The sequence below is a fragment of the Lissotriton vulgaris genome, chromosome 9 (genome assembly GCF_964263255.1).
Source record: "Lissotriton vulgaris chromosome 9, aLisVul1.2, whole genome shotgun sequence".
Classification (NCBI taxonomy): domain Eukaryota; kingdom Metazoa; phylum Chordata; class Amphibia; order Caudata; family Salamandridae; genus Lissotriton; species Lissotriton vulgaris.
The window spans coordinates 904,573,504-904,587,058 of NC_141697.1; the positions used below are offsets into that span (position 1 = coordinate 904,573,504).

General features: G+C 44.5%; 1 protein-coding gene across 2 annotated transcripts in view; it reads left to right on the forward strand.

The window, feature by feature from the left end:
* CLIP3 (CAP-Gly domain containing linker protein 3) overlaps nt 1-13,555 on the forward strand; it is a 265,248-nt gene that overhangs the window by 221,125 nt on the left and 30,568 nt on the right. The window contains exon 12 of one of the 2 annotated variants that reach the window (XR_015300039.1): nt 4,650-4,718. Coding sequence is in view for 1 of the 2 variants with exons in the window: in XM_086938686.1 (XP_086794812.1) it covers nt 4,650-4,714 (65 nt within the window). In the remaining variant the exon portion in view is untranslated. The remainder of the gene's footprint in view (nt 1-4,649; nt 4,719-13,555) is intronic. The other variant, XM_086938686.1, reaches the window with a different exon arrangement.

The following is a 13,555-nucleotide window of genomic DNA, read 5'->3' on the forward strand; positions in this document are numbered from 1 at the left end:
AATGTCCTGTTGGAGGGCCGACCGAGTTGCCTCTATCGCCTCCAGTACACGGTCAAATTGTTGCTGCAGTGGTGCGCCACCAGATCTTTTCGGGTCTCCATGCTCTTCCTTGTCCTGGGCTTCAGAGTCCGAGGTGGTCTGGTTGGAACCCTTGGCTCCTTTAGGTTTCCCCATGCTGCCAGGGACTCTCCGTAAGGGTCCCGGAGTAGGCGTCTTCGTGTACAGGTGTCCAGCACGACCTTCTCGGGAGTTCGTTCTCACGTCGGGTATGGGCGATCTCCTTCTCCAGAGCCTGTGGAGACTCCGCCGCTTCGGCTCACGCCACCGCCATGGCGTCTGGGGGCACCGATGAGGGGGCGGAGACAACCGTCGCCGGGTCGGGCAGGCCCGTTCACCCACTATAGCTCCGGGGTGAGGGCCACCAACTCCCTCGGTTGATCTGTGGTGCCAGAGTGTCGCGCCTCCCATGTAGTTGGACTGGCCAGGAAATCGTGGCTAGTTGCGGAGTCGCGATGCAGACCACCGCCTGGATCAGAGGGCACCCGCACCCGGTGCCCTCTAGTGCGTGGGCACCCGCCCGGTCGTCCAATCGAGTATGAACCCGTTGCAGAAGGTCCGAGCCTGCCAATGTCCAATGTCTAAAACAAGCGAGGATGGTGAAGCCGGGTGCCAGTCGACACCCGCGAGACCTCTTCAACTTCGTAGTTTCGATCAAGGGGACAAAGGAGTCCGGGCGCCATGTTGGGTCGCACTCCGCAACTCCGCAAACTTCGGCGGTTCTTCGTAGCCACCCCCGTCCAAATTCCACCAAGGCCCCCGGCAGGGTGTCGTCGCCTCGCTCAACCGAATGAGGGGTCTGGGGCGCCCCTCAGCCTCCGATGTTCAGGATAATCTCGGGCTTAGTCCCGGAGCCGAGCTCTCAGGCGACCATCGCCATCGGCGCCCAAGCCACGCCCCCCCATGGCCGACACATTTACCATCATGTTGGTTGTACCTGCAAAACAGTCCTTTTTCTATGTTTTTTGCACTTGTTTGTGGATTTAAACTGATGTTCTTGAGGCGAGACGGTAAGCGTGATCAAGGCTTAACCGCCGAAACGCGTTGTTGTTGCCATTAAATCTATTATATTTGCACAGAAAAGGTGTCCGGGCTATCATTTCATACAGAACTGATTCGTGAAAATAATTAATTGGGACTGCTGGTGCCCGGCTCGGACCGCCCGCCGACAGTGCTTCTCCACTACCAGCACTCGTGAAAAGGATATATATATATATATATATATATATATCCTATTTATCACTAGCCTATATTTTCCAATTCAACATCGTTTGAAAGGCACATGTGTAAGAAGGCTATGTAGCTCAATAACAGTACCTCCTAGTGTATTTAATCAGGTAGTCCAGCCCTAGTGGGCATATGCTCTATACATATCGTTCATGTAAATTATACCATAAAGCCTTTGATGTATATACATTGATCTTCAGCCAATTTTGGCCCCTACTAAACAGATGCCTCATGTTTCAAAATCATGTTCACTAATAATCAGTTATGATTAAACAATCATGCCCATGTGGGCCATTGCAAATTCATAATCACTGTGCTACACATAATGCTTGTGCAATGTTCGGCATCTCCAAATTATTTTTTGCATGATGACATTTATTCTTATCTTTTCTTAATTAATGTTCTTATTGCAATAGTTATGATACTCCGCTCTCTATTCTTTCAATTGTGTGTAAAAAAACTATATATATATATATACATTAAAAAGCCATATTACAAAACTCAGCACAAAAAAGAGACGAAATACACACTCATGTTTTACAAAACTCCATTTGATAAAATCCAGGAGAAGACCTAAATTCAATTCTTCTAATCACTCCACAAACGGGGGCGCATTCCAGGTTAAACCACAGTTAATCAAATAGGTATAGTTGGCTATACACCTAATATACAAAATGGATCTTCCTACCCTAAATGTATAGCCATCTCTTTGCTGGAATTGAGGCCTACAGGTGTCAGAGTCTCAAAATCAATTATATATTTGGATTCCATAATTCTCAATCGACATTCTCTATCGCCTCCTCTTTCCTGTGGTCTAATCGCATCTAGAACCACATAAGTCAGTAACTTCTCATTTTGACCATGCAGTTTTGTTCATCATTATGCCTTATCGCTCGTTGATGTTCTAGCAGCCTCTTTTTGGCTTTATGTATGGTGCGCCCTATGTAATATTTACCACAGGGACAGATTAGGCAATATATGCAGAACTCAGTATTGCAATCAGAGCTCCCTTTGATCAAAAATTCTCTCCCACTGTTTGGCACCTTGACTTTGGTGCAATTAGTACTGTTGGCACATGCTTTGCAATGCATACAACATGCAAAGCCACCCGTTCTTCCAATCCGCCCCCCCCAACAACCGGTGAGGTTACTAGATTGCAGCTCAACTCGTCCTTTAAGGACCTGCCTTTTCTAAAAGTGATTTGGAGGAATTATTGAACGTATTTTTCGAGGATGGAATCAGTCTTCAAAATATGGCAATTTTGATTGAAAAATGTTCTAATCCTGTGTGCCTTGTTTGAGAATGTCTTTATAAAGCTCACCTGGCTATCAGTTCCTGCAATCTCTGTTGGTTTAGGATGCAAGAGATTATATTTTTGAAGCGTATCAGCCTTTTCTATAGCTTGCCTGACTGTCTTCTTGCTCTAGCCTGTTCTTCAAATCTCTTACTCTTCACCAGTTTTTCCTCTACATATTCTTTTTCTGTGTTCTAATTTGTTTTGGCCCTGATTAGCTCCCCATAGGGGATACTCTGGATTAGACTGTATGGGCGTGCACTGGTAGCATTAATGAGGCTGTTCCCAGCAGTCTCCTTTCTATGTAACTTAGTCCCCAGTTGGTTGCCCTGTACTGCAATTTCCACATCCAGAAATATAATATTTTTCCTACTCGTATGTGATGTGAAATGTAGATTCATATTGTTTTCATTCAATGATGACATAAAGGCTGCTGCTGATTTCTCAACACCCTTCCAAATTAAAAAAATATCATCAGTGAATCTCGTCCACATCACAATTTATTCACCTTGACTCTCCCAGCAACTGGACACCTGCTCCTCCCACCAGCCCATGAAAGATTTGCATAGCTGGGGGTGAAGCAGGTACCCATTGCCGTGCCTTGTATCTGCTTGTATATTCTTTGATCAAAGAAGTAAAAGCTATTTATTAATCAGGACCACACAATTTCAATCAACATCTCTGTATACAATAACAATGACACTGGCCTTGCACATAGAAAGTGTATAATGGCCTGGATCCCCAGGTCATGTCTAATACAAGTATAAAGACTGGTGACATCTAATGTAATCAACATTTTGTCTTCTTCCCATGTTAATCCATCAATCATCGTTAAAAAGTGTATATATCTTTTAAGTAGGCGGGTAAGGCTGTTACAAAGGATCTTAAGTAATTATCGATATACTTAGAAATCATTTCCAGTTGTGAACCCATTGAGGAGACTATAGGCATTCCTGGTAGTTTCAATGCATCTTTATGTAAATAATGAAAGAATACCGTTTTCTGTATGCCGGTTCATGAACTGACGTATTCATTTTGAAAGACATTCCAAAATGGCGCTCACAGATTTTGGTCTTACTGAACTTGTATAGTGCTCTTGATCTCTTTCACTGTCAATTGGTATGTTTATGTAAGCAGAAGTATGGGGACTCAAGCCATACCTTGATCAAGCCGAAAGGTGAAAAGCGTTGGTAGAGAGCATTTTCTGCAAATAAACTAATCAGGCATCCTGGAGTGTCCTGGAGTTTTTTTGATGAAATGAAATTTGGTTTGGAATCTCTCTCTCTCTCTCTCTGTATATATATATATATATATATATATGTAAACTCCACAACTACATACCTTGAAAAAAATATCTATAGATATCTTTATCTATATCTATCTATATGTAGATGTGGAGTTAGGTATAGAAAATGTATACAAACGTACCTTTCAATATTTTGTCCCTTGATATTCTGTCTACTATATTAACGTCCGACAATATTCTCTACTCAAAATTTTGGAGGCAAACCATTTTAAAACAATTAGTTGTATGGAACAGAACATGAAAAAAATGTTATGGTTAGGTTGGTGAGATTGTCTCTGATTTGGTTTACTGTTTAATGCTGACATGCAACCCAATGCACTTATAGAGAAATACCCTCGGTACTACCTTAGTGAGTAGGATGATAATGACAGTACAGAGGGATAACAAAGTCTGACCTTGCCCCTTAAATCTGTGAAACATGAGTAGACATGAATGTTCAGCTCTGCATTGGGAACATTCAGCTCACTCTGTAGTTCCTAATAAATGTTTTGGTATCATTAAATTAAGTGAATATTCTGAAGAAGTGGATAGGTGCGCTGAAATGAAGTCACCCAAGCCCCAGGAAGTATACAACAGAGCTAGGCTGTAGCACCTCACAGATAAGCTTACAAGCTGATATACAATAAATAAAAACACATTAAACACACGATTCAATGCAAACTGGAAGATTACGTAGCATAAATTATGAACAAAGTAAGTTAGAGCTTGGAATATTTACAGTAGTGTAATAGCTCTTGTGGTAAAACATCCATTTTATCGTTGCAGAATTGGAGCAAGCAAAGACTCACAAAGTGACAGTAATTTAGCGAAGAAGGTTCACCAAGTTACTAGTAGGTATAATGTGTTTGCTGGATTTCCACTTTCATTTCATTCTGTCCTACAGAAATTGTTGCATATTTCTTATACTTATGTTACCAGTGGTATACGCTTTAGTGCATTACAGGGATGGTGAACTTCATGTGTCTTCTGTCATTGAGTAGAGTGTCTTGTTGCAGGCTTCCAATTAAAAAGAACCTTTCTGTTGAGCAACACAGAGCATTCTTAATAGAGAATTTGCAACTGAAATCTGGATTGAGATGTTTAATAATAGAACAACACATTTCTAGATGGAATTGCTTCTTTGGTCACAATACATAAGGTCTACTTAGAGGACCTGCATGCTTTATTCCCCAATCAATAGAAGTTGAGATTTAGACTACTCAAATAAACACATTTCTTGAATAAGAAGTGGTAGTCAAAAGGATCCCTGGAAAAGTCCAATGCTATTAACCATGAAGTCTTTCACTTCTATAAATCTCATAAAGTAAGAAAAAGACATACTTACATTACATCAACCAAATTGAACTTAAAAAAAAGATGAGTCAAAACTGCCACTAGACAAAACTCCAATCTTTCTCAAGCAGGAAGGTTAATCACCAGAGACATCTTGACACATTTATTGTTGCTTGAAAACTGCTAGCTACACAAGAACTCTGCAGCGGGTGCTTTTATGGTTTCAATCTTTTTATTTGGTTTAATTTCCTTCTTCATAGCAATATAACAAAGCATCATCATGAGCTAACTTAACTTAAAAATATTGTGCAGTACATAAGGAAACTAGTAACATTCCCACAAACTCCCCCTCTGCCTGGAATCAGATGCTATCCAGTGTTGTGAGTGATGTGATTGTGTATTGTGTCCGATGTATTCATTTGATAAACATCTGAGGACGGGGTTGGCAGGGAGCAGGTGCTTTTAAACCATAACATATTTCAGAGCACAGGGAAACTGGAAATGAAAGTGAGTGCTGAGTGGATAATGCTGGCCTGCTGTTTTTGGTACTGGTATTGCTGCATTGTTGCAACACCGGTCCCCCAGTAACAAAGGACAGTCCCCCACCCTTCCATCCTGGTGCCCGGTGCCTGGTCCAGCCTTACCATGTACCATCCATGGAAGGCCCCCTTGATGCTGAGGAAGCCAAAGCAGCACTTAGCGCTGCTTTGCATTACTTTTAGGCAACTTTCTGTGCAAAACAGGTTTTGCACTGGAAAGTAAATCCAAAATAATAATTTAGTACAGTTTTGCATCACTTTTGTGACACAAACCCAGCGCAAAATGTTTGTAAATTTGGCTCATTGTCTATAGATTGGAGTGTTTGTATTTGCACTCTTAAATACATGACCAGAACCATCAGTGCTTAATTTGTAAATCCACAGTAACACCCGCGCAATACTTTCTGTACTGTAAATGTTTTTCTTAATAAAAACTTGTGGGAAAAAAAAGAAAGAGGTGAACAAAGGGGCAGAGCTTAGAAAAAAAAAAAAAGTGACAGGGCCCTCTTCTTGAGCATTTTAGTTTACACCGTTTATTGCCCCTGCCTGTACTGCCAATCACACTACCAACACAACTTCTAAGCATCACTCTCCTACAAGTGTTACACTTTAAACTATTCCAAGCCCCATAGCTATAAGGCCTTTGGTGGCAGGCATTCGTAATTTTATATGCATTTTGCATTAAAAACAACTTTTGCTGTAATCATTCCTAAATTAGCTAAATGGATTCACCATGTAGCAGACCGTTACAAGTGCCGGTGGTGACAATTAAGTGTCGGTGCCCAGCACTGGAACCAATAGCTCAAATTAAGTAGTGATTGAATCATATAATAATTAGTAAAGCGTTATAAAGTATTGACGTTTAGTGACAGTGATTGAACTATCCGACTGCTGTTCATCATACACTATGCACAAGAACATGGAGAAAGTGGTAGCGCTGTGACATTCCATATGATTAGCACAGTAAGTTCCTCAAATGCAGTGAAATTGTGTATGATTAGTAAAATATATTCAATTTAAGGAAATGGTAAATACTTAGACAATAACAATCCAAGTCATCGAGCTCATCACTAAATTGCTTAAGGGTCGAACATTTTTATCAGGATAACACCTGTTTTTAGACCAATATTCCTATTTGTAGGACAGAATGTGAAAACAGGCATGCCTTCTTTTAGTGCTAAATCTGTGGTAATACCATATACGCAGGAATTCCTCAGAGCATCATATCAGAGCAGTTTTATTATAACTTTGTACCGCCGCAAAGTCATACATAGTGGTGCAAAATCTTGATAAAGATTATGTTACTTACCCTGTAAGTATCTTTTCATGGTGTGTATCGCTTTAGATTCACATGCTCTGCATCCTCCTGCCATCTAGTGTTGGGTCTGGAGATGTGCAAGTTGTTTTTCTTCGAAAAGTCTTTTGAAACAAGACTAAGTGACTCCGCCTCTTTGTGATATTGCTCATGGCCATCAACTCATTTGTTAGATTGTTTTCCTGCAGACTGTTAGAAAGGAGTGTAAGGTAAGTGTAAGCGATGTCTATGCTAAAAGTAAGTATATCAGATAAACATAAAATGTCACTACAACGGCCTCAGGCATCCAGAGAGGAGGGGTGCAAGTGAATCTACAGCACTACATGCCACGAACAGATGCTTACAGGGTAAGTAACCTAGGGCCAGATGTAGGAAGGCTATTACCGGTCGGTAATGGCCGAAATTAACGAATTTTGGGCGTTACCGACCGGTAATAGGCTTTTCTGAAGTAGGGGCCGAAATGTATTCGGTAATTTACTGAATCGGTAATTTAAGGAATCAGTAAAGTACCGGTTTCTTAAATACCGATTCGGTAAATTACCGAATTCCTAATGTAGGGAGCACTTAAATGAGTGCTTATCCCATGTTAGGATTCGTTATTTACCACCAACTACAAGTTGGTGGTAAATAACAAATATCTTTGAAAATGCAAATCTGTGCATTTTCAAAGGTGCCATGTGGCAGACATACATGCCCTTAGGGGTGCAACAGGGTGTCAAAGTGACACCCTGCCACCCTTCAATGTTTTCCCCCTTTTACCGAATCGGTATTTACCAATACAGTAATTGACATTCATTCCTATGGGCCTCCAGGCCCATAGGAATGAATGGCAATTACCGAATCGGTAAATACCGATTCGGTAAATACAGAATCTTAACGATTCGGTAATTTTACCGAATGATTTGCTACATAGCATTTACCGATTCGAAAATACCGAATCGGTAAAATTCGGTATTTTTGAATCGGTAAATGCTATTTACGTACATCTGGGCCATAATCTGTTCAATGGCATGTGTGACTGTAGATACACACGTTCTGAATAGACTGTAGAGCAATCCTTCCTAGAAACAGTGGCTAGCCTGTGGGAGTTGCACAGTACGTAGCAGTGCCTGGCCTACAGTGGCTTGTTGGTGCACTAAAATATTAAAACAGTAGTGTTTGGTGAATGTGTGTGTTGAACACTATGTACCTGCCTTACAAATGTCAGCTATGGGAATATTTCCCAGAAAAGTCATAGTGGCTCCCTTTTCACTAGTGGAATGTGCTCTGGCAGTAACAGGTAAATTTGTTTTGGCCTTAATGTTGCGAGTTTGAATACATTTGACTATCCATATGGCTATGCCTGATTTGAATATTGCCTTTATGAGGTGGGGAAAAGGTTACAAAGAGTTGCTCTATTTTCCTGAAAGTTTTAGTTCTATCTATGTAGATCATGAGTGCTCTTTTTACATCTAGAGTATGAAGAGCTTTTTCTGCAACAGTCAGGGAGAGGGAAAAAAATGGGAGCTCAATGGATTGATTAAGGTGAAATTGTGAGACTACCTTAGATAGGAATTTTGGATTGGTACGTGTGAGAAGGTGGCCTGATATGCAGTGCTCACTATTCTAGTGAACACTATGTATCAGTCCAGCAACCCTTATTGATGATTGGTTGTAAGTCAACCTTATAGACCAGCTATCCTAGTAGCGTGGATACGAGCAGTCTAAGGCTAAAGACTCGAGAGGGCGTGTTAAGCCAGCTGTTTACCACACATATACCCCTTAAATACCAAGTGAAAGGACACCACACAAGTGTTGTGAAAATAAACAGTTATTTATTAAGAATCACAACAGCCCTGTACTCTTTATGAGGACAGGGTACTAAGCACAAACCAAAACTCTTACAAAAATACTTAAGTTAGCACAGTATATACAAATGCCCGAGGGGCACGGAAAACCATATACTCTGAAAGTGGAATGCGAAATTACTAGCAGGTAAGTACAGTACTAATAGCCTTTGGAATCGCTAGGACTTGACTATAGAATCGTTAGATTACTTCTAGGAGACCCAGGGGACTCGGGTGCAGTGTGTGCACTCTCACGCGAGATGCGGGACAAAGTCTATGGTAGCTAGTAATTGCAAAGTTAGTGTTCTCGGGCGAACCCGACCTGGTAGGGAGAAAACGAAAGTGGATCCTGACCCTTGGATAGTGAGGCTATGCTGGGGCACCGAATTGCCGAAGTTACCTAGCCCAGGGGCTGCAGCTGCATAGGACTCAAAAGACGTCAGGAATCCTCGTTGCCGGACCAGGAGCCTGGAAGAAAGAAGTTGCTGGCAGGCGACCAGTGAAGAAAGTTCGATGGATCCAAGCCTGGATCGAAGGAAGATGACACCTGAAAGCAGAGGGGACCAAGTTCGAGACTACTAGCCAGTAGTCAGTGGGCACCAGGAGGGCACCGGATGGTAGCCACCTCGACTAGGTGAGTGGGTGACGCTGTGCTCGAAGATCTCACGGACCAGGAGGCGTTGTCGGCGACCAGGAAGGAGGAACGAGCTGTCCCACGAAGATTGAAGCTGTCGGCGTCGCTGGACCCAGGATTGGGCAACAAAGCCTTGGCAAATTCAAGCCCACGCGGTGGACCTAAAATGGCGTCTGGAGTGGACCAGGAGGGTCCGGGGTGCCTCTCTTGAAGAAGGAAGCAAGGGCCAGTCTGGAGCAACCAGACCAGCAGCAGTGATGTCGTCGGGCGTCGTGTAGAAGGCCACAAGCCAGCCGGCTAGTAGCCACACAGCGCGGTGAGCACGCAAAAGCAGAAGGGCCCCACGCAGATCGTGGAGATGCTGGAGGGCTGATCTTCGGTGCTGGAGTTGCTCAGGGTTGGGGCTTCTCGGACCCCAAAGCACTCACCAGTGGAGCACACGGTGGGCTTGTTGCAAAGAAGTCGTGCAGTCTTGGCGATCGTCGGTCCCTCGAGGTCTCGTCGCACTCACGGTTCTCAGCTTTGCTGTAGAGGTGAGTAGAGGTCAGAGGTGCCAGGGAAGCCGGGTCTCGTCGAGCTGGGTCGTCGGATTCGTGAAGAAGGACTTGCAGCAGACCGCAGTGTTCTTAGGATGGTGCCCGCTTGATGCAGGGTGACTACTCCTTAGCCACAAGGGAGAATCTTGAAGAAGAAATCTTGAAGTCCTTTCGAAGAAAGTCGTGTCTTGATTCCAAAGATGATCTAATTTGAACAGGGGGCCCGCTCCCATCTTTATACTAAAAAAGGGGGCTGACCCGGTGACTAGGTCCTGCCTATGGGTGGGACTAGGAGGGGGGTGGTTACACCCCTCTGCCATGCCGGACATTCCCCAGGCCAGGGGCTGGTGTGCCCCTGGAACTGGTTCTGACCGGCCTATGCGTAGTGAGCACGGGGGTGCCACTCAGCAGTCACCTTCCTGAAAAGCCCTGCCTACCCAGGATACACAAAACCATGTCTGGGACGGTGCTAGCACCGCCCCTGACAGGAAACCCTTTGTCCAGGCTCCCCTCGCTGGAAGGACTCCCAGCTACAGGGGGTCAGACTCGTGTCTGTGGTGGCAGCATCCATTTTGTGGAGCTGAGGCTTTAGTTAACTTTAACCGGGGTTCACAGTTACATACATGTCGTGTCCCTCTAGAAGCGTGGAATGCTAACCCCGTCGCCAGAATTGGCGAGGGGTTAGTATTCCAATTCGTATGACACCTTACTCGACATGTTTTGATAAAGCAATACCAAAGATAGCATTTAACCGCGAGGATTATAATGCACTTAAGAGTATATGGTATGCGATATCATGGAACAGCTATTAGGACTTGATTCCGCAAGCTGCAGACAGGCTCAGCTCATGCCAGAGCACCATCTCACACGATTCCAAGCACTCTGCCTTCAGGATTGTTAAGGCCTGCCATAGGAGTGACTGATAGGAATCTGTGTGTCCATTTTAGGGTTAGATATAGGTATACTATATCTACAGCAAAGGGTGATTACACGACTTTGCCCCAGCTGTCATGCAGCCAGTTGTGTCAAATTTAGGAGGCCAGCCAGGGGTGGCATAATACATGCTGCAGCCCCTGGCAGCCCTGGGTACACCTATGCCCTGAGTTACAGGGTCGGATAAGGTGGCCCAGTACCAATTGGTAAATGCACCTAGGGTACATGTTGTAATTTAGAGAGAGAACAGCCAGGCTGTGGGTCTGATTGGCAGGCCCACAGCCAGAGAAAGTCGTAAACCAGTGAAACAAAAGCAAAAAATCTGGGTGATCATAGGATTGCAGACCCTACTCTCCTACATGACCCCCCCCCCAAACTTTGGGACAATAAGCTAACCTTGACCAGGTGAGTCTTCTTGTTCTAAGTGGAAATATCTGGAGAGCCCATCGGCATTGCCATGATCAGTACCAGGTCTATGTTCCACTGTAAAGTCCATCCCCTGTAGGGAAATGGACCACCTAAGCAGTTTGGGGTTTTCACCCTTCATCTGATTTAGCCACAAGAGGGGCTTATGGTCGGTCTGAATCTTGAAGTGAGTGCCAAACAAGTATGGCCTCAGCTTCTTCAGGGCCCAAACCACAGCAAAGGCCTCCCTCTCAATAGCTGACCAATTCTTCTCTCTGGGTGTCAGCCTCCTGCTTATAAAAGCAATGGGCTGGTCTTGACCATCAAAATTCAGTTGAGAAAGAACAGCTCCCACACCCAACTCAGAAGCATCTGTTTGGACAATGAATGGTTTGGAGTAGTCTGGACTCTTAAGGATAGGTGCTGTGCACATGGCTTGCTTTAGGTCATCGAATGCGTTTTGACAGCCTGCTGTCCACTGAACCTTTTTTGGCATTTTCTTACTTGTCAGTTCATTTAATGGTGTCACAATGGAACCATAGTTCCTGACAAACTTTCTGTAGTATCCAGTCAGGCCCAAGAAAGCTCGAACCTGAGTCTGGGTGGTTGGAGGAGCCCAGTCCCTGATTGACTGTATCTTGCTCTCCAGTGGCTGAACCTGGCCTCCACCTACAAGGTGGCCCAGGTATACAACCTGTGTCTGCCCTATCTGGCACTTGGTGGCCTTGATAGTGAGGCCTGCTGCTTGCAGAGCCTCTAACACTTTCCTCAGGTGGACCAGGTGATCCTCCCAGGTGGAGCTAAAGACAGCAATATCATCTAGATATGCTGCACAGAAGTCATCCAGCCCAGTAAGGACTTGATTCACCAACCTTTGGAAGGTGGCAGGTGCATTTTTCAGACCAAAGGGCATTACCACAAATTGATAATGCCCACCAGGGGTTGAAAATGCTGTTTTGGGCTTGGCATCCTCAGCTAACCTGATTTGCCAATACCCAGCTGTTAAGTCAAATGTACTTAAGTAGTTGGCAGAAGCCAATCTATCTATAAGTTCATCTGCCCTTGGTATTGGGTGGGCATCAGTCTTAGTGACTGCATTGAGACCCCTGTAGTCTACGCAGAACCTCATCTCTCTCTTACCATCTTGGGTGTGAGGTTTTGGCACTAGAACTACTGGACTAGCCCAAGGGCTATCTGAGGGTTCAATGACTCCCAACTCCAACATTTTCTGCACTTCAGTTTTTATGCAGTCTCTAACATGATCAGGCTGCCTGTAGATTTTACTCTTGACTGGCAGGCTGTCACCAGTGTCAACCTCATGGGTGCACCAATTGGTCTGACTGGGTGTCAGAGAGAACATATGTCTGAAAGACTGAAGAACCTGTTTACAGTCTTTCTGTTGATGTTCAGAGAGGCTGCCACAAAAGACAACACCATCTACTGACCCATCATCAGGATTCTGAGTGAGCAGGTCTGGGAGAGGGTCACTCTCTTCCTCCTGTCCCTCATCTATGGCCATGAGCAAGCTCATGTCCTTCCTGTCGACATATGCTTTGAGCCTGTTGACATGGAGTACCCTGTGGGGGCTCCTGGGAGTTCCAAGGTCCACCAGGTAGGTGACCTCTCCCTTTTGCTCAAGAATTGTGTGGGGCCCAGACCATTTGTCTTTGAGTGCTGCTGGGGCCACTGGCTCCAACACCCACACCTTCTGTCCAGGCTGGTAAACAGTCAGGACAGCCTTTTGGTCATGCCAAGCTTTTTGAAGTTCTTGACTGGCCTTAAGGTTTTCAGATGCCTTCTCCATATACTCAGCCATCCTGGAGCGGAGACCAAGTACATAGTCCACTATGCTGGTTGCAGGCTTTTTGAGAGGTCTCTCCCATCCTTCCTTCACCAAACACAGGGGGCCTCTCACAGGATGCCCATACAAAAGTTCAAAAGGGCTGTAGCCAACCCCCTTTTGTGGGACCTCTCTGTAAGCAAACAGAAGGCAGGGTATCAGGACATCCCATCTACGCCTGAGCTTTTCAGGTAGTCCATGAATCATCCCTTTTAGGGTCCTGTTGAACCTTTCAACAAGCCCATTGCATTGTGGATGATAGGGTGTAGTGAATTTGTAATTGACACCACATTCCTTCCACATAGCAGTTAAGTAGCTTGACATGAAGTTTGCACCTCTGTCAGAGACAACCTCCTTAGGGAAGCCCACTC